The 27,898-nt window shown below is 41.5% G+C and overlaps 1 protein-coding gene across 1 annotated transcript in view; it reads left to right on the forward strand.

The window, feature by feature from the left end:
- Positions 1 to 27,418, forward strand: part of BMPER (BMP binding endothelial regulator) — a gene marked incomplete at its 3' end in the record, with an annotated part of 184,001 nt that extends 156,583 nt beyond the window's left edge. The window contains exons 8-12 of the mRNA XM_082846833.1: positions 1,008 to 1,117; positions 4,834 to 4,974; positions 7,085 to 7,189; positions 11,108 to 11,153; positions 26,799 to 27,418. Of these exons, the coding sequence (XP_082702959.1) occupies positions 1,008 to 1,117; positions 4,834 to 4,974; positions 7,085 to 7,189; positions 11,108 to 11,153; positions 26,799 to 27,418 (1,022 nt within the window). The remainder of the gene's footprint in view (positions 1 to 1,007; positions 1,118 to 4,833; positions 4,975 to 7,084; positions 7,190 to 11,107; positions 11,154 to 26,798) is intronic.
- Positions 27,419 to 27,898: the final 480 nt, after the last annotated feature.

Below are 27,898 nucleotides of genomic sequence, written 5' to 3' on the forward strand. Positions count from 1 at the left end.
TCTCTCTGATTTGAACAATTCTAATTCTGAGAACAGCATTTAGCATGTGCTTATAAGTATTTCAGCATTTCATTGGGCCTCCTAATAAATAGAGATTTCTTTTAACCTTTTTACAGGAAGAGTGTGGGTATAAATCTGATGAGTGATGATTAATCTTTGACTTCTCAACTTAGTCCTTAATTGAAGTAATATTTCAGGGATGTTTTATGTGATCCAAGGAGTAGAGATTCAAATACTGAAAGAAAGGAGGATATTGGATTGTACCCTTTATTCGGGGTTGCTTTTTTGGTCCTTTGGGTCCCCAATCAAATCCTCACATCAGGGAAAAACCAAGGTAATTCTACAAGTGGTGTGATGCCTGTGGAAGGTTGGACCCTGGGGGAGTTGGAGTCTGCCTCTCGGTGCTCTTTGAGTTAGCATCACCCTTCATGCCAATGGACTTATCATTTCTTCAACTGAGATGCTATCTCATTAGTTCTTTTTCCTCATCCTAGTCCTTCCTGGGATATCTTGACTTCTCCTGCCTCTTCCCTGCCAATACCCACTTTCTGGATAATTTTATTTATTCTTTCAGATACAGCTCAGGCATCACATCCTCCAAGAAGTCTTCTCTCCCTCCCTGTCCCCACAGTTCCCAGATTGGCTTCTTTCCAGAGCTGACCATCTTGCTGTATTGAAATCATCTTTTGTGGGTGTATTTCCCCAGTAGACTGAGCTCTGTCAGGATAGAATGTCTTAGTCATCCTGCTTCACTATGATGAACTCGTAATAAAGATTTGTTGAACTTAAAGGATTCAGTGTGGAATCAAAGTCTCTTTAGCAAAAACTCTCTAAAGTCATGACTCCTGGGGATCCCCTGGGAACATCTGACCCAAGGCTCTGTTTTAGTGCACCAAAATAGCTGATCTTGTGAGAATGTTTAACACTCCTGTGATGTAATTGCTGATGATGAAGTGGGACATACCTGGCTTCTGTCTTGCTAACGCTATGCCATTGCTTCCTTGTAGGTCAGAGGAAAGTATTTGACCTCCCGTTTGGAAGCTGCCTCTTTCGCAGTGATGTTTATGACAATGGATCCTCTTTTCTCTATGATAACTGCACTGCATGTACCTGCAGGGTAAGGTGGTTCTGAGGGGCTGTGGTCCAACACTGATAGCATTTTTGGTTTTTAGTGTTAACATAGCCAAACATGATAATGTGTTAATTACGGGAAGGAGGCATTATTGATGTTACTTTATGAGTAAAATCTTACTTCAAGGTCACAAGAATGTTCAAACATAGGACCCAAATTACAACTCACTGTCATCTTCCCAGGACCCGTAAGTTAGCTCCTGGTGGTGAGAATTAAACTCTTAGCGGCTGTCCTTCCTGAAGGACTTTCTAAAAAAATCAGACAAATGCACATGGCAATGTTCTCAGGCTCTAGTTATTCAAGTTGAATTCTCTGATGCACCTGGCAATAAAAATGGCTTTAATCACATTCAAGAGAAAAGAAAGGCATGGATTCACAGTTTATCATAAAAATAAACCTGGTAGCTTGGGAAGAGAGTATTTATGTGTTGTTCGTTGTACCATTTCTTACTTGAGTCATTGCACACTTTTCTCAAAAGGCAACCACAAGTCTAGTGACTGGTAAAGAAAGAATTCCACAGCTTCAGAAATTTAAAGGGATACATATCACACGTTTCTAGACTATGTTTATGTGGTGATTTATTTCTGAAACCGAGAAAATCATTTATATGGAGGACTTTAGGATCATTCATTAGTGAGTTAACCCAAACATCTATGTGACATGAGTTTAGAATAATACATTTTGGTGGTGATAGTTGCTGTTTTGTTTTTAATAGCCAGAGGGCTATAGCGGGAAAGAGGAGCTTTTCTCAATGTCAACTATGAGTCAGTAGCTGGGATTAGAGTTCAGAAGTTCCTGGTTACTTGAGGCATGCTTTGTTAAGTAGCATGCACTCCTTCAGGGAGGTGGCCCAGTAAGGTCTGAACTGTCTGTTCCCTGGCACTGAACAGTGCGTGATTCTGAAGCCCGGGACTACCTTCCTGAGGCTCCGTCCTCTCTTCCGTGGTTTGTATTATCCTGTGCTAAACATATAGCCACTCCTTCCGCCTTGGCCTCCATCCTCAGGACTTCTCGTTCTCTCCAGGAATTTCACAGGTTATAGCTTCCTCTTGGGGATACTGAGCCTTTGATGAAACACATCACATTTCCAATTCTCTTGATTACTGGAAAGCCAGGCATCCCAGGAATGGAAATTAGTTATGCTTGCAATATTTTGGGTCTCATTCTATTTTTTGTCTTTTTTTTTTTTTTTAAATAAATTCATTATTTGTTTAGTTTTGGGTCTTTGTTGCTGGGCGTGAGCTTTCTCTAGTTGCAGCAAGCAGAGGCTATTCTTTGTTGCGGTGCACGGGCTTCTCATTGCGGCGGCTTCTCTTCTTGCGGAGCACGGGCTCTAGGTACGTGGGCTTCAGTAGTTGTGGCACGCGGGCTCCAGAGTGCAGGCTCAGTAGTTGTGGCGCACGGACTTAGTTGCTCCACAGCATGTGGGATCTTCCCAGCCCAGGGCTCGAAGCCGTGTCCCCTGTATTGGCAGGTGGATTCTTAATCACTGTACCACACACCAGGGAAGTCCCTTGGGTCTCATTCTTTAAGAGATTCTTTGAGAGATGATTAGGCAATATGTCCCAGTACTCAAAAGAAGTATAACCATTCCTTCAAGATGTTTTTATCAGAGTATGAGTTCACGGTCATTTCTGGGAAATTGGATGCTTGAAGAATCAGGCTGCAATCATTTGGGATGATCAGTATTGTTTTTTATCTATTTAGAGCTTCCCTCTCTGGCATCCCCATCTAATGCCATGACAGGTACAGGAAATAGTTCTCTGAACACAGTATGGTTTCAGGTCTCCATGCCTTCAAATTTAAGGATTCTTCTGCCTGCTGTGTCCTCATCTTCTTTAAATTTGATTAGCAAACTCCTCTTCATCCACAGCAGCCCATCTCAGGTGTCACCTCCTTTAGTGAGGTTTTCCTGACCCACCTAGATTGGTAATTGTTCCATCTTCTCTACTACCCCTACACCTTTACTAGTTCTGTTTACCACATTATACTGCAGTCTTTGTTTAGATGGTTATCTCTCCTCTTCGTGAGTTCCTTGAAGACAGAGCACATCATCCATCTCTGTATTCTCATTGCTTAACCCAGTGCCAGGCAATGATCTAATGGGTACTGTGTGTGTGTTTGTGTGTGTGTGAGGGGGGGGTGTGGGTTTGTATTTAATGAAAGTTGGGAAATCTACCATGAAGTATGCATTATTTGAGAGCTAGTGAGTGCCCTTGTTTCTCAAACTTGAAATCAAGACATAGAGTTTGACAAAGGATTTTTTTTCCAATTTATGAGTTGACTTATAATAATTTCTATGCGCCAGATACTGTGCCAAGTACTTTACATATTTCATTTAAACTGCCCAATAAACCTGAGAAGTAGGTATTATCATCTCCGTTTTGAAGATGAGGAATCTGAGGCTCAGGGAGATGGATTTGCACAAGATAACACACAATAAATGAACTGGCATTCTACCCTGGTCTTGTTCAACTCTACATCCTATTCACTGTATGATGTGGTTAGAACCTTAAAAATAAAGAACAATAAATGCCTTTTTTTTTGAAGGATCATCTCATTGTCATATTAATTTTAAGTGGATGAGTTAGTGGGAGTATAGTAGATGGTACCAGAAGTGCCTCTTGAAGTCATAGAATTAACGTAGAAGCTATAGAAGTTACATCTGTTGACTTACACAACCTATCTGTATGCCATGCTCAGAAGTGAGTCATCTCTCCAAGCTTACTAATAGGGTCTATGTTTCGGAGAGGGGTTTAGTCTCTCATTTCCCTGCTGTTGGCTCACACTAACTCAACACTTTGAGGTCATTGCCCATCTACCCTGGGACACTTCTTTCTTCCATCTTGACTTCTGATAAGTTACATAAATGTTTTGCTCTTACAGTCATTCCACCTGACAGTCTACTCCAGAAATTGCAGCTTGTTGGCTGGGGAACTGGAGAAATCTACTTTTTTTAGTTGCTCTGAACGTTTCTTCCATGCTTTGTTGAGTGAATAAGTAGGCACAATTTACTTGGCTATTTTGTTCATAGAATGCTACTCCTTTAGAAATCAAGCCATGCCCCTTTACTTTACAGATATAAACTTTGTCACCCTCAGAGTTTAAGTGGCCTCATTTAAGGTCACACAGTTTATGGAAGAGCCCTAGAACCCAGGCCCAGCTTTGGAACTGCTTATTTGGTTCCTTTGTGAATGTAGAACACAGTAAGGAATTTCATCTTGACATGGAACATGAGCTCTAAATTTTTACTCTTTGATCAAAGGTACGCTAAACCTTTACACTAAACTTCTAGAAGGTGCCATAAAGCCATGGAGGAGAACAGAGGGAGCACAGTTAATGAAGGCTGCAAAAGAGGAAAAGGGTAGGAAGAAAGAAGGAAGCTTGTTGGCCCACAGTGACCCAGGGCTTCTTGCCACACATTGGCTCTAGCAGAATCATCAGTCTCTTGAGCATTAAATGATAAACCCTTGGAAGGTGGGGAGCACATGTCACATAGCTTCTTCTTCTTCTGGTCCAGATACTAAGTCAGCAAATAACATTTTGAAGTGAATGAAAGATTTATGGCAACAAATTAACATATGGTATCTTCAAGATATGTTTTAAAGCAGTTAGTTTTGGGTTGTTAAAGGAAGGCGAGGTAGGATGTTCGGTAGAGGTGGAAATCGTTTTTAATGTCCAGTTTGCCTTTGGGCCCCCAGGACTCTACTGTAGTGTGTAAGAAGAAGTGCTCCCACCCTGGTGGATGCAGCAAAGGCGAGGAGGCCTGTTGTGAGGAGTGCCTTCTACGAGTGCCCCTGGAAGACATCAAAGTGTGCAAGTTTGGAAACAAGATTTTCCGGGTATGTCACGAGCCAAGCTCATGGGAACTGTTGTACGATACTGAGTGGTAAAAAGCTCCTGACACAATGCAGATTGCAGTATTCCATCTTTTGTATATATACATGTGTGTATGTGTATAAATGTACTTATTTATATTACAATATTATATATACATATGTATTTAGAATCAAGGACACACAGGGACAGAGAAGCAACTGTTTGAAAACGTGTTTTTCTTTGGCTTTACTTTTGCTTTATAAAATACTTTAAACCTGTAAAACATTATTCCCCTTTCCAAATGTGGTGGCCAGTGGCTGGGGCTGAGCTGAGGATGTCCCTGGATGGTACAGCTGCGGGTACCCAAATGCCCAGGGGCATCTCCGGCAGTCGGAGATGCTCAGTGCTCCTTGCCAAGACCCTGATTCTTTTAGAACTTTTCCACTTAAATTACTTTTTCGAAGAGAGATTTTCTCATTTGGAAGATGTTCGGGTGAGGATGTTCACAGGGTATGTGGCCAGCAGAGCAGGTGAGTAAAGGTGAGAGCTCTGCCCCAGCCGAGCTAGAAGGGCTGTCTGCTGCCCATCTCAAGTATGTTTTACATCGTTTTCTAACAGCCCGGGTGGGAAGTTGTGCAGCCACCATTTAAACGTCTGGATGAAGATTGTTGGCTTTGTCCAAAGTGCTTCCCATCTAGTCTGTTTTCCCCAGGGGTGGAGGGAGTCTCTCTGTATCTGAAGGCATCATCTCAGGATACCATGAGAATCGAGACCCTCAGAATCAAGTCAGAGACAGAGGCACCTCAGGCCTGCTGCACCTAGCTAGACTTCCTATTACAGAGGTGGAGGGAGAGTCTTGATTCTTACGTCATCTGTAAGAAGCCCTGATGTGTCATGCCTAAGGGAAGGCCGTCGTGTGTGTGTGTGTTGTGGTTACACCAGGCTTCCAGAGCCACTCACGTGTCCACTTTACACAAAGCCTTCCTCTGTCTCCAGAGCCTCCAGATGCAGTAGGCTCACTCTGATGACAGTTTTGTGTGCAAAGTGCTTTCCAGGCTCCTCGCAGAAAGGTCCTTTCATGTAAGTAGACAAGGCCTGAAGTAATTTACAGAGTCCTAGAACTGTGCACTCAGAGAATTTGCAGTAGTCAGATGCTCTTGGAGACAGACTCAGTCAGAGAAATAAAAGGCCCTGGAGAGTAGGTAGTCCTTAAAATACCTTCAAAAAATGAGAAGGAAGAGAAAGGGAAATAGTCAACATCAAAGATCTGGGCTAGTTTTTCTGTTTTTACTAAAATTTGCTGCTTAGATCCATAAGCCCAGAAAGGAATCCTTGCTTTGCCTGTAATCTCCTTTCTCACAAACAAGGATGCACATTCCTGCATGTTCTCCAGAGGTGCAGGGTTTTTGTGACTGGGCATTTGGCAATTGCCAATTATAAATCCAGTGAGTCAAAGAAATTCCTCAAACAGCCCTTTCTGGACTAGAAAATGTGTCCCGAAGTGCTACCTAGCTTTTTGGGAGGAGAGTATCAGACAGGCAGGGACATGAGACAAATGGCTCTTGGAATTTTCTGTCTGGGCTCCACATTTTCAGACGGCTTACGGGTCAGGTGTCCTCCTGGCAATGGGAGTCATATGAATTAGCCTCTGTTCTTTGCATGTTCGTGCCCTGTGTGGGCCAGAACCATGTCACATCTGGGAATAAACTAACCACCTGCGGACATCTCAATTAACTGCTGGCATCTGGGACAGCTCAAACATTTCAGTCCTATGAGGTGGAAAAATTAGACCCTTGTGGTTGCATCACATATGAAAACTCTTGTTTGTCTCCCAGGGTGAAGCTAAGTAAACAATGTAGGAGGTGCAAGATGCAAATATGACTTGGTTAGATGTACGAGAATTCTTTTTATATCCTGGAGGGGAAATGCACACATACACACACACACACCCTCCAATCTAATCTTTCTATCAAATCAGTTAGATGTAGATGAACACCTCAGAGTAATTTAGTCTAATGATGGCATCCATCACTCAGGGTAAGAAATGCTTTCCTTGACAGACAAATCCCAGCCTGCTGGATTAGCTCCCATCAGCCTCCAGCTGATAGCAGAATCCTGTGCTCTCTCCTGTAGGATGGAGAGATGTGGTCCTCTGTCAACTGCACCATCTGTGCTTGTGTGAAAGGCAAGACAGAGTGTCGCAAGAAGCAGTGCGTTCCCATCAGCAGTTGCCCTCAGGTATGTGTGCAGGTTGACTTTCTCTCTACCTGAGCATCTTGAGAACCATCCTGTGTGTGCCATGGTCACCTACCACCTTCTGAACACAAAATCCAGATCCTCCAAAATTGCCAAGTTCGCAAACAGCCGCATGTCCCTTGCAAAGCTTGCTCCTCTGCTTTTATGGTTCCCACTCAGATTGTAGCCTAGCGGGACAATAGCTCTTACCTTGCTCCATTTCTTATGGACCTCTCCCAACTCCTGTTTGATCTGCTCCCTTGTTTCTTCTGCTGGGTTTTCTGTTGAACATCATAACCGTCCTTTGCATTTTCCTCCTTTCTCTCTCTCTTCTCAAATCAGAATTTTCTTCCCATTAACCATTCAAAGGAATATGTGGTTGTTTATTAGTAAATTTCCCAAGGGGTTTCACCTGCCCAGCAGCACCCGCCAGCCCCTTTACTGAAGTTTTCCCTCTCTAACCCTGGCCTCTGTTGTAGCCCCAAATGGAAATAGCGTCCTTATGGAAATATCTCTTTTCAGAGATCCACAGTTCCAGCACACTGAATAAAGCAACCATTATCTTCCAAAGCATGAGCTTCATTGAATTCACCTCAGCAACTTGAAACCTTTCAAGGTTTTATGCATTTTGGGAAAATGTCAAGCCTATTCAATACCGTCCAGTGAATGAAAAAATACATCCATATATTCAGGACATGTCTTCCCTTCTCTGTTAGAGACAGCTTTTAATTTTATTCACATCTGTTATTATTATAAACAAAAAGTTGCTGTTTTTACTTGAGGGCCAAATGAGGCACAAAAAAACAACAGCTGTTGCTATTGCACAACTGAATAAAAGGGGCAGAAAAAAAAGAAAAAAAAAACCCTAATTAGTCTTGCTTTAAAAAGCCTCAGACATAAAACTGAAAACCTCCTATAAAAGAAAAAAAAAAAAAAGAGATACAGGAGATACAATAAGGAGATACAGGAGATACAATAAGGAGACTTGAGCATGGTCTGCTTATAAATATTCATTGGGAAAAATGGGATCACATCATCTCTGCCCGTCCTCGGGGAACCCTTGCTGCTAATGAACTCTGGCAGCACATGTTAGTAATAATGGGCTTCCTTATTCTACAAGACAAAAACAGAGGGCTGTGCTGCAGGCGTGATGGTTTTCATTGTCCTCTTGCCATGGGGAGGTCAACGCTCTTTCAGTCACCAGCATCTCATTAGTGTCTCTTCTTTGTGGACCGTATTTGGGCCAGGAGCATCCGTCCCTCCAGGCGGGCCTGTTCCCGCCTCACCCCTCCTCGGCTTGTCAGAGCCCATCAGGCAGTGCCCGGCTCCTGCCCCAGGGCTTACCTTTCTGTTTCTAGGCATTTTTCCAACCATTCCTCTGGTTCATACTTTCCCTCCTCAGGGGCCAGCACAGGCACTTTGGAAGATAACTTAGTTCTACCATGGAAATCCTGTTAAACACTTACTTCCCCTCCCCTGCATTGCCTGGGGAAATTAAAAAAAAATTTTCTGGAGAAGCAGACTGTATTCCTGCTCTGTCCTTCCTGGCTACTACACATCTCTTTTTCCAGAAGTATGCGTGCCTTGTTGAAAAAGAATTTTGTGGTTGGATTCCCTCCCTGACAGTCCCCCAGGGGCAAAGGAGTGCCTTTTTTGAGAGGGACTGAGGGTTCCACTGGGGACAAGGTCGTTATGACACTGTCATCTCATCAGTGTTAATATGTACTGAAACTTTCTCTGTAGTCACAGGACCAATCTTGTTTGTTGCTGAGACCACCCCTCTGAGGTGGGTGTTGTAAGACCCTTCTTACTGATGAGGTCACAGCGGGTCCAGAGTTCCACAGCAAGTTACATGTAACTCAGGAGCGCAGACTTCATAGCTTGCACTTGATTTATTCCCTGCCTAATTTAGTGATCTGACCAGCCCCATTCTCACTTCCTGAAGAAGGGAGCTGGCTGTTTCTGTCGAGGTGCAGATGTAGGGAATCATAGTCACCCTTTGTTGAGGACTTGGTTTATACAGCTCTGCTCCATTTCGTTAGTGTACCTGATGCCACCCTCTGGTACTATCATTCCATCAGCCTGAGCCAACCTCCTCTGGCTTTGTCCTCAACTGTTTTCAGTCACGAGAAGCCGAAGGAGACCTCTGTGCCAAATAGAAACAGATAAGAGAGCTCTTGGCCATAAAATTGTCATGGTGCCCCAGCCATGGGAGGGCTGCCAGGTTTAAGTCTCATTCAAACTTGTCACAGCCTTTAATGAACCTTTTAAGACTTAGCTGATGCAAAAATGAATCAGACATGGTTCTAATTCTTCAATAATCAACTAGTGTCTTGGTTTATTTTTGGTTAGTATGATTTTTTTTAAGTACCTAAATCTATTCCTGATGCAATTGACAGGTAGTAAACCAGTGTGGCCTTGACAGAAGTCTTGGGCCACCTCTCTGTGGTCTGTTTCCTTAGTTTCCTATAAAGATGGGAAAGGGGCATCTATATTTAGAGGGTTGTTGTGAAGCATACATGAGATAAAGTAAGAAGAACGTATAACATTCTTTCTACTGTATAGCAGATACCAAATAAATGTTAAGTTCTCTTAAAGATTAAGATGAGACCTCTCTCATCTTAAAAATCTGGAGTGGAAAGGGCTTCCCTGGTGGCGCAGTGGTTTAGAGTCCGCCTGCCGATGCAGGGGACACGGGTTCGTGCCCTGGTCCGGGAAGATCCCACATGCCGCGGAGCGGCTGGGCCCGTGAGCCATGGCCGCTGAGCCTGCGCGTCCGGAGCCTGTGCACCGCAACGGGAAAGGCCACAACAGTGAGAGGCCCGCGTACCGCAAAAAAAAGAAAAAAAAAGAAAAAATCTGGAGTGGAAAGAACGTGGCCTATAAAGTCACACAAAATCAGGGTTGACTTTGGGTTCTGCTACCCTTGTATTGCGTGACATCAATTTCTTCATCTGTAAGAAGGAAAATGCTCAGCTCATAAAATTCTTGTGCATCTTAATAACACAGATTATAATAATATAATAGTAATTAAACCCTAATATGTTCTTAATATTAACTTATAAAATCCTTACAATTAACCTGATGTTAGATAACCTAGGGGAAATATCTAGTAGGATGTTTGTTCCATAGCATGTGCTTCCTAAATGTTAATCTTCTTCCACATTTCTTTTTCCCTGTGATTCCACTGAGTCAGAGATAAGAAAGATCCATTCTCTGTTAAGGGTCCTGAGAATATGCTTCTTCCTTTAAATGTCAAGTATCAACAAAAAATTGAAAGAAATGCAGTAGAGGCGATTACACTGTATTTCCAGAAAGGTAATGGAAAATTACTCAGGGTTTCAAAACCCTCAGCCTCATTGGCTTTGACTACATAATAGTGACTTAACAGGGATAGCATACTGCTTTCTGAAAGAAGAAATCAGACTGAATTTGATCCGTAGCACAGATATTGTTCATATGCATAGGCCCAAACTTGGGTTACTGTTTATTTTTGGGCCCTTCCAATAAGCAAAGACAGAATGAAGGCCTTGCATGGATTGATAGCTTGACAGCCAATTCCCATTTCTAAGTGTGTGTACTTGGTCTCTAGAGGGCTAGATTTGGGTATCAGTGAAAAGGTGGAATCCAGACTGTCTCCATCTTCGCTCCATGTGAGAAAAATCACACCAATGAGGCCTTTAGATATTGTATTTCTCAGAGGATAAAAACAGGAAAGCTTTCTGAATGACTCTGCCTGGCCATAGAACCTGATACTTGAAACTTCATTTTTACCACCATCATCACCATCTGGGCATTGAGTTCAAATACAGCTGGGACTGATTTCATTGGTTTGTCTGGTATTAGATTTAAAAAAGAGTTTTGTCCTCAGCAGACCCTGTTTCTTAACACTGAAATCTTATTTGTTTTTCTCTTGATTAGGGTAAAATTCTCAACAGGAAAGGATGCTGTCCTATTTGCACTGAAAGTAAGTTTGTTAAAAATATGCTATTAATATTTATTTTGCATTTTATAGTGCAACAAGGAAAATGGTGGTGTAAGTTTTCAGCCTATTTTAGTTCTGTAGGTCTAGGTTGGGATCATCTCACCTTTCTACAGACAATTTAAGTCAATGGTAATCCTCGAACAGAAGCACAACTGAGACAAATGTAGGTGTTTCCGCTGGAATTTGTTGCTCTGAGAAATTTAGAAGACAAATGGTCTGATGAGGTTTTAGGAAGGACCAGATAACTTCATGTGCCTTTTAACTGCTAATAGCATTTGCAGTCATAGCGGCTAAGATAATGATATCCAGTAAAACCAAACATTATATTTAATCTAGGAGAGATTTTCCTTCTATCATTATGAAGCCAAACAGCTGCCCTTCTTCCTCCCTCACCCCCACCGTTTTGCCCTTTCTCTTGGGCACATCCCCTGTTGCTGTTGGTAGAGAGAAAACAAGAGTTCATTAGGTTGGCAGTGGTTTGGCCATCCTGTTATTTTTTACTGAGCTGTTGAAGGTTCTCTCTAACATGGCTTATTCTGAAAGCCATCTGGGACTGTACAGAGAGCATAGCAACAGATTTAATGTCATCCCCACATGTAGGCATGCCCACATCTATTAGCAAACCACTGTTTTAGTCCCCTCACATTCATATGCTTTCAAGATAGCTTTCTGAAGTGTTTCGTTAAAGGAGGAGTATTCATAATGTCACTGTCAAATTAGTATGATAAGCAGGATTAACCAAGCCATGGAGTCTATTAGAAGGTATTTTTGAGCCATTTAGGCTTAGAGAAGTGGGCTTTGATGACAGTTGAAAAGCAGCTTTCACATGGGAACAAGCGTTCCCATTTAGACAATGGATGCATAGGTTCATTGTATATATTACCATATATACATATATTACTATATATATACACATACATATCTATATCTCACTATTTTTTGAGACAGAGATATTAGACAATAATACACTATACACTGGATGAAAGTGCTGGCTGAATTAATGAAAATTAAATTATAGATTTAATAAAAGAATTTTTCTTTAAAGGTAAGGAAGTACATAAAATAACTCAAAGGAGGCCAACCAAGTATGACTTAGTAGAGCCTCGGAATTATGCAGAAAGAAGAATTAGCTGTGATTAACACACCAGTTGATCTTAAAACATGTGTATAAACTATTACATTTAATCATCTTCCCAGAGACTCTCTGAGGAAATTTTGTTTAGGGATGGTTTGGAGGCCGCTTCCAGCTTCATTCCTTTTTGGATGAGCAGAGTCGAGTCTAAATTGATGAAGTTTTCCTCTGTATCCATGTCGATGAAGATGTTTGCATTTCCCTAGAAAGTACCTCCTAGTTGAAGCAGAGACAGACTTTAATGAACTCCTCAGATCTTCTAGCTGACCCTTTCGATTTGCATGAACACAGATAGGTTACATCTGCCCATCTCACTGCTGTCAGGCAGGAACACTGCTTATCAGCGTAATAAAAACATATGGCCAGTCTTGTACAGAAACAGCCTAAATCTTGAATTACCTGACTTTATGTTGCAAGAATCAAGAAGGATGATTATTGAGATCGTTGAGAGGAAAGCTACATTTCATTATTAATTTATCCACTATGGGCTAGACTTTCCAAATATAGAATACTGGTGGCTTGTTAGAAAACAAAAAGGAAAGAAAAGAAGCATAGAAGGATGGGCGTGACGAAACTAAACCAAGTTTGTAACTGGTCATATTAAATATTTATTGTACATGTGTTGTACATTGTATTGTAAATATAAATGTTGTACATGTGAATGAGTCTGTGACTTCTGTCACTGAGAGAGGCAAGTTGGCAAGGGAGAAGCCACCCAGCTGGAGGGGCACCAGGGAGATCACTGACTCTGTGCACCTGCGTCCAGCAGGTCAGTGTGGGAAGAGCCCAGGCATGTGGTTCTTGGTCCAGATTGAGATGATATCATCAGATGGTGATGTCTCAGTTTCCTTTGGTGTTCTTTCCATCTGTTTACTCTCTCTTGCTCTCCAGCAGTTCTTCCATCAATGCTGTAAAACACATTCTATTTGTAGAGGTTTATTTATTCAGATTGAGTTATGAGATGGGATGACTTCCAGTTTTTTTAAGCAATGCCCAGATTTTCATAGCACATTCAGGTAGACTTATTCCAATGTCCTTTAGCTGCGGCCAAAAGACCTCCTATTTTGAAATTCCTTTGTCATTATACCCAGGATCCAGAACAAACCTTAGAGCTCGTTTTTTCCTCCTACGTCAATTATGACAGTTCTTCTGGTATATGGGTTCCTAGAGCAGACGAACGAAGGTTGAAGTCCAAACTAAGGCTAGTGTGTTCTAAAACCAGAAAAATGACCAATTTCTGTCTCATTCAAACAAGATCACATGTGCACATATATACCCCATTAGTTACTGCAGAGTTTTCAACCTCAGGATTGCTGATAGTTTGGCCAGATAACTCTTCGTGGTGGAGGCTGTCCTGTGCATTGTGTGATGTTTAGCAGCATCTCTGGCCTCTACCCACTAGATGCCAGTAGCATCCCAGCAATATCTCCCGATATTTCCAAATGTCCCCTGGGGTGCAACATCACTCTTGGTTGAGAAGCACTGGTACTGCAAACAGGGGTAACAGTATAGGTGAATCCAGAAATAAAGACCTGTGGTACTAGTAACAGTAACTTGACTCTTAAGACAGTGATTAGATGAAGCAGGAGGGTAAAGTGAGGCTGACCTTTGCTGATGTAAAAAGTGACAGGGTGGAGGAACTTCCCTTGTGGTCCAGTGGTTAAAACTCCTTGCTTTCACTGCAGGGGTCACGTGTTCAATCCCTGGTTGGGGAACTAAGATCCCACATGCTGCACAGTGTGGGAAAAAAAAGACAGAGCAGAAGCCTCTGGATTTAATTGAATGTATTTCTATATTTTCATTGCCTAGCCCTAGAAAAAAATTGTAAAGGCATATTATACCTCGATCGATTCACGTCAACTAAACCATCTTTGCTTTAGTTGCTAGGAAGCTAGAAATAAATTTGTGCCCCATCTCTAACAACATGTGGTTCTTGAGTAATAAACTTTCTCCTGACTTTGTCTTATATGTCTACTACCTTTATGTGTTTTGGATTATTTAGCATGTATGTGTGTAAACTACTTCCAATCCGCTTTTGGAAGGAGACAGGAATAAATACTTAGATAGATATATATACGTACATATACAGATAAAATGGACTGATTACATAGCTTCAGATCTAAAACTTACTTTGGTTATCTGCAGTGAGATGAGTGTTGCATTGTTTCCAACAGTGACATTGCCTTGTCTGTTTCTAAAATCCCACAGAATTCCTGCTTTATTGACTGGCTTAATCTGTCTTGGTAGTGTTTCGGGCTCTCTCAGACCTCTGAAAGGAATAGTGAAGAGAAAACTCGAAGTAAACGTGTAGAACATTTTTAGTCTTCTCCTTGCAAGTCAGTGATAACAGTAATTTATAATTTTGTAGGTAATAAGCAGTAATTGAGACACAACATTGTTATATTCCTTATAGTACAGTAGTCTTTGGGTTGGTCTGAAAGGCCAATGATGATTCTATCAAAAAAAAAAGTCCTTTTAAAATCAGACCTGAAGGAAGTATGAAAAGGACTACTGTCTTTTAATAACATGGGACATTCTCTTTTTCCAACTGAAAAGAATTAAATTTTGTTTAGATGATTTATTTAAAGTAAAATATTCGAAGTGAGCTAAACAAACTTTATAAAGCTTTGGTGCAAATGCTGTTTCCTGCCAAAGTATGAGCTCTAGCCTAAAGCGAGTCCTGCTTTCCCTGAGCTGAGTGTGATGGGATCATGAGTTGGGGGCCAAGAAGGCCACTGTCTGTTGTATGTATAGCACTTGGTTTGTGTGAAATGTTATCTTACTGTGTGTTGGCAAACAGTAGGTGGAATCTTGACCTAGCCACCCAACAGAGACCTGAATCAGATAAATTCTTTGCTGGCCGAATGTCTGTTTTCAGACATGGAAATGGTACTTAGTGGCAAAGTTTTCCCTGATAAAAGAGGGAGGGGTGTGTGTGTGTTGGGGTGTGTGTGTGTTGGGGTGTGTGTGTGTGTGTGTGTGTGTGGAGAGAGAGAGAGGGAGGGAAAGAGAGACTGACTTTGAGAAAGAATTTAGTCTCTTAACCATCTACAAGACCAGAGGCAACCAAAGGCAGTCCAGACATTGATGCCCCATCTCCGGTCTTATAGATTCATTAAGCTGTGCCTGTAGCTACATCAATCCTCATCATCAGAATCCCAGCCCCAAAACCAAGTTCACGATTACGTAACACAGAGGAGGGTAGGGTATTCTGAGCACAGATGTGCATTTAATTGAAATAACCTCAACTACATGTCCCACAAGTAACAGGAAATATCAGATTTCAGCAACTCAGGGTACAAGGAGGCTCACAGTTGCCAGGTGACTTTTTAAAACCCCCAAGGGTTAGATTTCCAGCTGTGCCCAGCACTGGGGTGCCTGCTGTCCGAAAGGGGCCCTGCCTGCTGCGTGCACCCACCACGGGCACGGTGGAATTGCCCTGCCTGGTCTTAGCTCACCTTTTTTAAGTCCCTGAGCATCCCTACAGCGATCTCCAATTAAAGAGTGGTTGTAAGAAGGGGAATGCAACAAGTTAATGAAACAGTGACCTTAGGGCCCATTTTATGAGAAATCTCCACTGACAGAGGTTCCGCAAATTAGTAATTCTGTGTTTGAGCCTCCAAGACTGTAAGCAACTCCAGGTCCCTTAACGCCAAGAGTCTGTCTTTAACTCAGGAAAGCAAGGAAATTTGAAACCGGAGCTCAAGATGCTTGTAGAATAAGAATTTGTGGTGTTGACTTTAGCCCTGCAGAGGAGGAGGAGGAGGAGGAGGCGGAGGAGGAGGAGGAGGTGGTGTTAAGCTAAGTGGCCACTGAAGTTAGCCTCCAGCATCTGGAGGTGGGTTTGTCACAGCTCCCAAGGCCCAACCAGCAGACAGGGTGGCAAATAAAACCCAACTGTACCGCACGCGGCGGCTGGGAAACCCCACGCAGGCAGAAGCGGCATTGGAAGGGTGTGAGGAAATCGGTTTGTTTTCCATTTTATTTGCAGTTCTGTTCTACAGGATACTGTTACCTTCAATGTTCTGGCTGTAAATTGATGCAAAGTTGGAGGAGCCTGAGGTTATTAGGGGTTATTATCCACCACGTATTGTCAGTTTCTACAGGGTGTTAGTAACTTCGTCAGTTCTGACTGTTTAGTTAACAATCATCATCATGGAACAATAATGGCAGTCATTGTAATAGCAGCAGCAGCTAATATTTATTTATATTAATAAACAGCCCGAACACTGTCCTGGGCTATCTTTGATCTTTTTTGATCCTCACATCCATTTCATTGTCAAGAAATGTTATTAGCTCCATTTTACAGCTGAGGGAACTGAGGCTCAGAGGTTAAGAACGATGCCCAAGGTAGGTAGTGGAGCCCAAATTCCTCCAATGAAGTCTGGCCCCAGGGCCTGGGCTGGAGTTTCTACCATTGACTTCTTAGTCATTTTGTTCAGTTTGACAACCAGGTGCAGTTAGGAAGGGAAGAGAAGGTCTGAAGGGCTTTACAACTGGTGGGGATTAGAGATTGGAGAAGGATTTTAGGAAGAGTTTCCAATTTGATAGTGTTTCCCTCCACGCCACCCAGGGAGAAAGGTAGACTCAAGTGCCCACGTTTTCACCTACCTGGTGACACCTCCACCTTTCTGCTCAGGTCCAGAACAGTTGGTGACTCAAACTGGCGTGGTTTTTCCATGTCCGCTCATTTTTCCAGGTATTTTTTTTCCTTCTGGCAACTCAAGGTGGAGGTATTTCCAGCAGTAAGTGAAGATCTCCCCAAAATTTCTTACTTACAGTGATAAAATACATATAGTTTTAAGTTTGAAATCACTGTGTATAAATTCCATTGGGAGTAAGAAAGAGCAGAATTGTCCTGCCAGTCAAGCTCATCATCATTTTAGCATCATGGAATTGTATAAATGAATGGACCTTAACTATGAGGTCAACCTTTCTACTTCTTAGGTGAGGAAACTGAGGCTCACAGTAGTATTAACTTGAAGAGCTACGATGAAAACCTGCATTTGTTTACCTCCTTCTCCAGTATGCGTTCTGTAACATCATATGGCCTCCCTGGATTTTTGCTTGGGAAAGTATTCTTAATACAGATATACCATTATTAAATCATTCAGTTAAAAGTTACTCTCTTGCCTAATTTTGAAAGAATATATCTTTATACATAAAGATATGTATAAATTCATTATTAGACATCTGGCACATTTGGCCAAGGCTGCCATCTTGAATCTCAAGGAAGATGCAAATACCCAGTTTTTAAAGAAACTCGTGACCAAAACCTCTTAAAAGTGGTGCACCTAAAATACCCCTAAGTGACAAAACAAAGAATACAAATCCCAAACTCTGAGAAGTATACTTTGTGGGAAAAACTGTATAATAAATTACACATGACTGTATGCAAAGCTGAGGCAGATTTATCCCTCTCTGGAGGTCACATCTCCTCTGAATCAAATAAGAACAACAAAAAATTGCTACTCTGCTGCCACTACAATTGCTCCTATTACCAGCCGCGATTTATTGAATGTAAATCTGTGTCAGGCATTGTGATAAATGCTCTCCGTGCATTCTGTCACTTAATCCTCACAATGATCCATGCAGTGGAAGCTATTGTTATACCCATTTTACAAATGAGAGATCTGAGGGTCTGAGAAATTAAATAAGGTGAGGTCAGCCAATAGCCTGGTCCATGTGACTCCAAAGCCCAAACTTTAAGCACTATTATATGTTCTTTGTTGACTACATTTTTACTCATTTTGGAGGTTTACTGCGAAATATATATGAAGTTTGCCAATTTCTTTCTTCTGTACATGATTAAGGGCTTCTATTTGAGAGCAGCTGTATTTGCTCACCTTTTAAAACCTTATCTATGTTTCTGAGGTCACTTCACCTCTTCAGCTTCTTGGATTACAATACTTGAATTCTAACCTTCCTTGGGAGTTTGGAGATATGACTCATTAGCTGCACTCGGTGGTTCCCTTTGATGTGAAATTCATATTTATGAGTAGTATCATCCTTTTCCTTATCGCGGTCCCCTTCTTGGTTAATGCTCTCCACCCCCAACCATTGCTCCTTTCCTCTGCTCTGCCCTTTCATATCTCTCCTTAGTACACACATCTGTTCTGCTTTTACTTTACACCTTTTCATCCTGTGAGCTCACAGCCCTGCCTGCATCTGCAGTTACTCTCTCATTTTGGTTTCACATTTGTCCAAACTTCCAGGTCCTTAACATAGGACTTCTTGACAAGATATGAATATGGTACGTCTCAGCTTCTAAATTTTTTGGAGAGTACATTCTTCTTTCACAAAGGAATGTATTTGAATTTGATTAACAGTTGCTACCTTTGATTCTGTAAATTATCTGGGTTGGGAGTTGGATGGAGAGATCAATGGCTGTTTCCAGCCCCTATCTGTTGACTGAATTTTGGCACCCCCTTTATCCCAGCTGCACAGGTTTTGAGTCTTAATGTTATTTCTCGTACTTTGGGCATTTCTCTCCCTTGTTGATAATCAGTCATCAGGTCTGGTTGATTGTCTCTTTGCGTGTTTTTTCTAATAAATAATTTATTTCCCATTCCCACGGCAGCCAGAACCTCATCCTATTGCCTGCAACTAACTCTGTCTTTTCTCTGTCGGCCCCTTCTGCATACCACTGTCGGAATCCAAACTTGGCTTTCACGAAACCAATACCGGCGTCCTTCACTGGTCTCTCTCAGAATTTCCCAAAGTTTGTTTTATAAAACTCTAGCGCTGAGGGATAGTAATGAATAAGATTTTCAAAACAAGGTTCTATCATTAAATACATTAGGGAAATGCTGGGTCAAGTAAACTGAAATTTGTTTCCTCACTGCAGAATTCGCAGAGCCCTTTCTATGCCAATGTGCAGGGTAGACTTGCAGGAGGATGATGGAGCGTAGAGTCCCTCCCAAGCTAATTTGGGCTGCAGAGGTTTTTTTATTTCTACTTATTTTGGCAGAGTAACAGGCAGGATTGATGTTTCATAGGAAACATGTTAAGAAATGCTGGTTATCTGGAATACATTTAAACTTCTCAGGCTGGCAATAAATCTCAGGCCAATTTATTTAGACGGCTTGGGTGTCTTACATCTCCTGAAGCAACTACCCACTCTGGGCAGATCAGTCTCCTGCTATTCTTGTGCAAGCTGCCTTCTCTCCCATGTCCACGACTTTGTTAACATTCTTCTTTTGGTCTAGCGGCTTACTCCATTCTACCCCCAAATCTACATTTGTATGTCTTTTATAGATGAACTAAACTCACATTGTCTTTTCAACACATTTACATTTTATAAGTATGTTACAGTCTTATCCAGCCCTATTTCAGCAGGCAGTGGGTATCTACTTGCTAGATTTGCATAGCATTTATAATAATACAACTAATAATGACTACTCTCTAAGCATCTATTATACTTTGGGCACTTTTGCAATGCTATCGTTGTCTTTATAACCACCCTGCAGAGTAGCTGTTCTTCAACTCATGTTACAGGTGAACAGACTGAGGTTATACAGGTAGTGTGCGCATGTTTTTGTAGTCATTGGGTAGCAAGACTGGGATTCAAACCCAGGGCTCTCTTCTAAGCAACTTACTTAATGTTCGCAAAGCTCTGAGGTGGCTTTAAAGCTGGAAGATAGGTTAATTTAGAGATGTGAAACCCATCTTTTCACTCAGGTAAGAAGTCCTCTTCACTGATAGATAGCGATTTCTAGTTTAAAGAGGGCAGACATTTTAAGGTCAGAGCTTGGATGATAGAGTGGCAAAAATGCATCTTCTATAACTAGTTTGTATTAACACCCAATGAGTTTCCAGCATTCTGGAAGGTGCCCTGGAGGACATGGATAAAAAGCTGATACAGACCCTGAGTTTAGGAACTTGTAATGTGGTTGGGGAGATGAAATGTAAACACATTAAATGAGAGAACCGTGTAATACAGTTTTTAATTAACTTCTAGATAGGTGTCGTTAAACTGAAGTTCATGAACTCTTAGGAGGTCATTGATCAGTCTTAGGAAAGGGTGTCTGTGAGCCTCTACATTTGAGTGGATATACTCATGTGCACTTGGAAGGAAGAGTGTCTATACATTTCTTCAGATTCCCCCAAAGCTCTCTAATCCCAGTTTGTTAACAACAATGACTGCGTAGGATGCTGTGGTATAGGGTGTAAATGGAAACATCAAGTCATGGTGTGGGAGGCACTGGCTTCAAAGCCACAGAGATTGGGTTGGACTCTATCTTTACTGCTATTGGCTGGGTGACCACGGGCAACAAGGAAACCTCTCCAGACTCATTGCTAAGAAATTAGGGTAATAGTATATACCATGTGTAGAGAAGTAGTGAGGATTAAAGGAGATAGTGAAAATATGGAAAACATCTGGCATGGTACCTGGTGTAACCTAGTCACGCCAGACCAAGTTGCCTTGACTTTTGCTAGATTTATTAGTTTCCTATTGCTGCTGTAGCAAATTATTACAAACTTAGTGTCTTAAAAACAATACACATTTATTATCTTAAGTTCTGGAGGTCAGAAGTCTGAAATGGATCTGAATGGGTCAAAATCAAAGTATTGGCAGGGCTGCATTCCTTCTCGAGGCTCTAGGGGAGAATCCGTTTTCATGCCTTGTCCAGCTTCTAGAGGCTGCCCATTTTTCTCGATGTGAAGCCTTCTTTCATCTTCAAAGCCAGCAATGGCAAGTTGAGTCCTTCTTATGCTGCAGCACTGTGTGACACTCACTTTCCTACCTTCTTGCTTCATTTATAAGGACACTTGTGATAACATTTATTCTGCCTGGAGATAAATACCCAGGATAATCTCCCCATCTCAGGGTCAGCTGGTTAGCAACCTTAATTTCATCTGCAGCCTTAATCCCTTGTCCTGAGAGCATTAGTTAATTATTCAATTAATTACTTGATTAAGCAAAATTCTGTTGAATTACCTGCTGTACACCATTTATTACACTTAAATATTTTAGTGAGTTTAGTGTGGGCAGTTTATTTTCCTCCACTGAAATTTATTCTTTAATTAATTAACCCATTCAATTAACAAATATTTGATACCTAATATGTATTATACCAGGCATTGCTATGAGTAATGCATAGATGAATCCGTTTATCATGTATATAAATGTAGATTCCCCCAATATACAAGCCAGTGTGCCACGCACTGAGAAGTATACACAAAATTTACGTGTAAGGAGTTTAAGGCCTGTTTTAGGAGTTAAGGATACATTACAACTAAAAGCTGTAGTTGGGTGGAAAGTGATTTATCATAAGCGTTCTGTGGGTATGATGACCATATTTTTAACCTTTAACCTTTTAACCTTCAAACTGAAAAACATAGTGTGACTGTAAGATAGAGTATTTGAATTTAAGAAAAGTCCCAGAAAAGATGAGCTGTGTGGTCAGTTTTGCTTTGGGGACTTACAGGAAAGAGAAGCGACTTTGGCTGAGACGTGGGGAAGGTTGGCACGTGAGCTGATGAACTCCAGTGCTGTGAACTGAGGTGTGGGGCAGGCGCAGGCCACTGCACCAACCAAGATGAGAGGTGGGGAAGCCCTGGGCTCAGCTGGGGAGGCCGTAATAGGATGTCAGCCTCGGCTTTACGTTTAAATTTAGTTCAAATTAGATCTCGAAGGTAAAGATGCTCCCTGTTCTCTTCTGTTTGAAGTTGGTGAGGATATGAGGTTATGGAAATTATATGAAAAGAAATTTACATTCTTAACAGTATCCCTACCAAACCTTTTTTTTTTTTTTTAATGTTACTTTCAGGTGCCTACTCAACTTTTTAAAAAAATCAGCTTTTTATTTGTAGATTTGTAAGTCTGTCTCATGGATTAGGGATGAGTGGAAAGAAACCCGCTATGACCTAACCCCACATTCACACAGTAAAGTCAGATTAAGTTTTGATTTAAGAAGCCAAGGATGTAAAATCTGAAAGGAATCCAGGTGCCCCTTGGTGGAGCTTCTGTTGGCTTTGAGGTCCCCTGGGGGCAGCAGCTGTCAGGGACACCTCTGAGAGAGGCCAGAGCCTCCTGTGTGGGGAAGTTCAGTTCCTGCTGGATCACACACAGCCTGTTTATATTGGAGGCTTACATCATGTCAGGAGGAGCCTAGACAAACAGCATAAGGGCTTGTGTTCAGGGCAGCGTTTCTAACCCCAGCCTTTCCTGGTTGTTGACCCAAACTTGGCATTATCATGGCTCTTACCCACCTGGGATTCCCAGGAGCCCCTGCATGACCCAGTGGCGCCGGAGTCCCACAGGGCCCGTTTTACTGCAGTTTATGTTGAGGAAAGTTTAAAGCCATGTTTTTCATTTGATAGACCTTCCTCATGGTTAGAACACTACTCTGGAAAGGTACTGTTCTGTGTAGTAGTGTGGTATTCTCTTTGCAGAGAATAATGGACTGAGGATGAAAGTCATTTTCTGTGTTTTCAAAGTGACTTTAGTAACTGGGGAAATCTTACGGTAAGTGAAGAGGAAATAAAATTTCATGTACAGGATAATCTTAACTATGTTAAAATGTACACAAACACAGACACACACACACACACACACCCCAAAATGGTAAACAGTGATTATTTCTTGTTGGCGGAACCGTGAATGATACTTTTTTTATTCTTATGCTTTTCTGTTTTTGTTTTGTTGTGTTTTGAGGGAAGGGGGTTAGAGTCTTCTCAGTTTCTCTTATTTTTTATGACATGAGGTTGTATAATTTTCCCTTAATTTTCGCTGATGGATGTTTTGAGAATAATCACTGTTCTCAGAAGGAAGGCATCTTATTAGAGTAAATATACCCATGGGAGAAATAAATGTACTTGATGAGGTTAAGAGAAAAACATTGGAATTTTGTTTTCAGAAGCAGCCCGACTCTATTAATTCTCATAGCTGTCTTATTAAAATAGGTAAAATCAAAGAGGTATGTTTTAATCCAGTATTTTTATTTTTTTAAAATAAATGTCCTTATTCCAAGAGTATACATAGTGATTATAAATAATAAAATGTAAATAATAATGTATATACACATAAACAAGAAAGAGGAAAATAAATGTCACACGTAATTTCATTACCTAAGAGAAAAAACATTCTTAATATTCTACTCTTTTTTTTTCCAGTTCCTAGACATTGTATACATATTATTGAAAACAAACCAAAACAAAAATGACGTCTGATAATTTGACTTAAAAGACTATGAAAGCACATACCACTGCTTGTAAACTGGCTTTTTCTCTCCATCGTCTGACTTAAACATATTCAGGCAAGGATAGTTATGGAAGGGTCTGTTTATTTAGCTCTAACTGCCACTCCAGGCTTTCCAGAAGAGTGTGACCAGACATCAGAACATCTTGGACTGTGACTCATTTCACTGGGTCTGCTGAGCAAAAATTATATGAGGATACAGTGTTCATTTTTGTCCCTTAAGTGTTTCTATAGTTTTTTTTCCTTTTCAGAGAGGCAGATTTTTTAACCCTGAGATTCTCACTTTCCGTCATTCTCTGTGCATGTGTTCGCTGCTCCTGCATGGACATCTCGAGGATCTGGCATGGGGACCTTGAGGTGCCAGGAGAAAGGGCCAAGGTTTCAAAATTATATTAGTTTGTGATAAAAATGTCCCAAATGACACACATAATTCTCAGGCATCTTCCTCATCATGAAATTTTGTTGGCTTCTTCTGTATTGCCCTTATACAGAAAAATCATCCTGATCTCCAGACCCTTCTCTTCCACAAGTTATGGCCTCTTGAAAAATATCTTTCCTGACAGCCCTGCTCACACATGATTTCCCTTGCCTGGTCTCCCTGGATGTCCCTCACAGCTTCCTGCCCAGCTATGAGCAAGCTCAGATTTCCCTAGGGCCCCAGGGCCATTCTATAGGCAGTATATTTTCTGTTGCTTCTTTGAGGATTTGGTTTGTCACATAATTGACCTTATCTACATGTACCCACATCTTGACTCTTAAAAACAAAACACAGGGACAACAAAAATGAAAACAGAAACATAAGGCAGAAGAAAAAAATTATCGCTCATGGTTCTACCACCAAGAAACAATCTCAGTTTACAATTTTGGGGTATGTGTGTGTTTGGATATTTATTTTAACACAGTCAAGATTATCCTATAGATAGAATTTTGTTTCCTATTTTTCACTTAATATGGCATAAGCATTTCTTCAATCATGAACATTATTTACAGACTTTTTCAATGACTAGATAATAGTTCATTTTATGGATTTACTACCAAGTGCTTAGCTATTTGTTTAATGTTAGGAGACAATCTAAATATCCATTTTCTTACAATGTGTCCATGATCAGTAGGCATGAAGAATAGTGCTAGGGTATGTAGTGAATTCTTGGTAAACGTTAGCTGTTACTGTTTTTGTTAGTTGTCATTTTGATGCAGTTGGGGTCAGAACACCTGGAGAAGCTGTATGTTGTTCCCTACAGACTCCGGGCAGAAGGTGTAGGCATGCCCTGTGCCTGCCTGCTCACAACTGAGAGAGGATTTCTCAGGAATATAATTGCAGCTCCTTCACTTGTGCCTTGGCCTTTGCCAGCTGAGGTCCATCTATTTCAAGCTCAAGAGCTCAAAAGCATTGATTGGTTCTGAGTTTTCTTGACAAGTATGTGGCATTAAAAGCTCTGAAAAAGCCCTTTTCTTGAATTTGGTGCATCTGGCGGTCAGGTTAACATTTAGTTCTTTGGGGGCACATGGTAGCATTAACTTTGAACTATTATAATTCTCCTGATGCCACTTGAGGTGTCCCAAAGAACGGCCTTGCTCCCTGTCAGCCAAAAAGCACCATCTTCATCCCAGGGAAGGATTCCATTTGTCAGACTGTGAGAGCAATGTGTGATAGGACAATTTTGAAGTAATCACATGGAGAAAGGACTGGAAAATGCAGTATGGGGTGGTTAGATAGGTGGGAACGCTATTTGGGGGGATATAGGATTAAGAAGGTGAGGGTGGGGTACAGTGTGGAGCAACAAACTGAGTAAAACTGGAGTCACAAGGAAAGAACACCATAAAAAAGGATAAGAAAGGAATCGAAATGGCGGGTGAATTAAACTGTTGCTGGTGAACTTTCAAAGCTTTCTCTCCCACCCTTTTCTTCCACCCTCCTCCCCCAAGTAGTGCCTTTTTTATATTCCTTGAAGTATTTGCTCATTGAAACTCTCCTACATACCAGAAACAATGTGTTCTGTGAGTCTCTATTAAATGTTGACAAGGAAAGCTAACTTAGAACAATAATTAATTTACGAAATTCCCAATATGTATGATTTATATGGAGTCATGTGAAATTGACATATGAAATGACATAATGTATCATAAAACAACATTACTCTCCAAAAATTTTAGAAATTAAAAGCAAATGTTTGCCTTGGATCCAGTTGGTCCCATCAGATCAGTTGGCACATCCTTCTTCTGTATTGATGCTTACTTCTTCTGTTACGTATTCAGAGCAATTATTTGTATAGGATAGTTTCATATTCTTGACCTGTTCTGGAAATCGATCTTTTTATTTTAGTTCTTTCATCATGTGGGCTAATTTCTCTAAATGAATTTCTCATTTCCTGGTTGTTTATGCCTTCTTAAAAACAGATAAAATATCTTTATATAGAAAACAAATCAATGCCAAATTTTGTTGTAAAAAAAGAAATGATATTTAGTTTTCTGTATAAACCTTTGAAATGCCCTAAAGTGTAAAACTTTACTTGGGTCTCATAAGTATTTGAATTAGTGGTATTTTGAAGTGATGAATTCATTGGAATTTCTTAAACTTAATGAATGATGGGCTTTACAATTGATTCTTTATCCAACTTTAGATGTTGATACACAGATCAAAATATAGGAGACTTGTATTTCTAGAAAATACAGAGACTGTCAACTTTATCCATGTTTGGTTCTTAACAATATTAAACATGTATCTGTTTGGCAGTTCTATTTATCTGTAGTTAGAAATACATGAGTGTTGAATATAATACTTTTCTAAGACCGTGAATAACACTGAGAATACCATGTTTCCAAATTTTTTGAATCAGTTAAATGGAAACCATACTAATGCTTTGGTGTATTGTCATTTATGTTGCTGCCTTTTACTTATATTTTTGTTCTTGTTTATATGGGTTATGAAATTAGGCCAGTTCTGTTTATAAAATTATCCTAGTTTCATTTATCTGTCTTTGACATTAAGACCATAGAAGCGTATCAAGTCTCTAAAATAGAGATGCTTTAAGAATTCAGAAGTGTTGTAAATAACTTTTAAGTATAAAAGCACCAGAAGTATTACATGTCCTGTGAGGTTTGGTACAAACTTTTAGAACAACCAAACTTTTATATTTATTTTCTTTTAAGTTGATTTTCCTTAGTGCACCTCTGCTAAGGCCTTCCCTTTACCTGGCAGGTGCCCCTATCAGGTTTATTGCAGGGACCCCTGATTTCTCTTTGAATCCTTCACTCGGTTTATGACCTGCTTTTGTCTCTCACTCATCCGCAGAGCCTGGCGTTTGCACAGTATTCGGAGATCCCCACTACAACACTTTTGACGGACGGACATTTAACTTTCAGGGGACGTGTCAGTACGTTTTGACAAAAGACTGCTCCTCCCCTGCCTCGCCCTTTCAGGTGCTGGTGAAGAACGATGCGCGCAGGACCCGCTCCTTCTCCTGGACCAAGTCGGTGGACCTGGTGCTGGGCGCCGGCACCGTCAGCCTCCAGCAGCACCTGACCGTGCGCTGGAACGGCTCGCGCATCGCGCTGCCCTGCCACGCGCCACAGTTTCACATCGACCTGGACGGCTACCTCTTGAAAGTGACGACCAAAGCAGGTGGGCTTCTAGAAGCACGGGCCTTCTCTGTACCTCTGGCTCTTCCCTCTGTCTCACCAACTTGTGCTCAGGAGCTGCAGCTGCTCCTCCTCCACGGAGGAAAACCAGAGGCAGAGCAGTATTCCAGCCGCAGGTGTGGCCGCACGCCCGAGGTGCCACAAAACAGCTGGAGAAATTTGCACACCGAGGAGCCTTGCAGTCTGATGCCAGTTACACCAGTCTTGCAATCTGTCGACATCCAGTGCCTTTCCATCCTCATTCCAGACATAGCGGTGGTTCTCTCCAAATGACCCCTTTCTCATGTTTTGGTGCTACTTTAGGCCATTGATGTCTAGCTTGGAATTGTGTCTTTCCCAGCTCAGCCAGTAATGTGCAGTCTCACATCCGTGAGAAAGAGTGTTTCCTTGTTAGCATCTGTCCAAGAAGGAGGGACTCCTCAAAAGCAAACTGCAAAAGTGTGGGTGTGAAGATGGGAGTGCAGATGGTGGACTGTGTGACCAGCAGTCCTGTCCATTCTTGACCCGGGGCAGGATGCTCATTGAGTTGAGGGGTAGAACCACCAGCTTCTGCTGGAGGACACTTAGGATGCTTGCTCTGAAAGCACTTCCCCCAGCCGTGGGCACAGGCAGCTGGCCGCTGAGGCCTTTTCTCAGCATCACATGTTGCCTGAGGCCCCCTGGACTCTGTGTTTCCCCTCCACGGGCAGATACATTCCCCCTTGGCCAAACTGTTCATAGTTGCTAGTAGGTTACTCCTAGGCGTTCAGTGAG

The sequence above is a fragment of the Leucopleurus acutus genome (genome assembly GCF_964270905.1).
Source record: "Leucopleurus acutus genome assembly, chromosome: 9".
Taxonomy (NCBI): domain Eukaryota; kingdom Metazoa; phylum Chordata; class Mammalia; order Artiodactyla; family Delphinidae; genus Leucopleurus; species Leucopleurus acutus.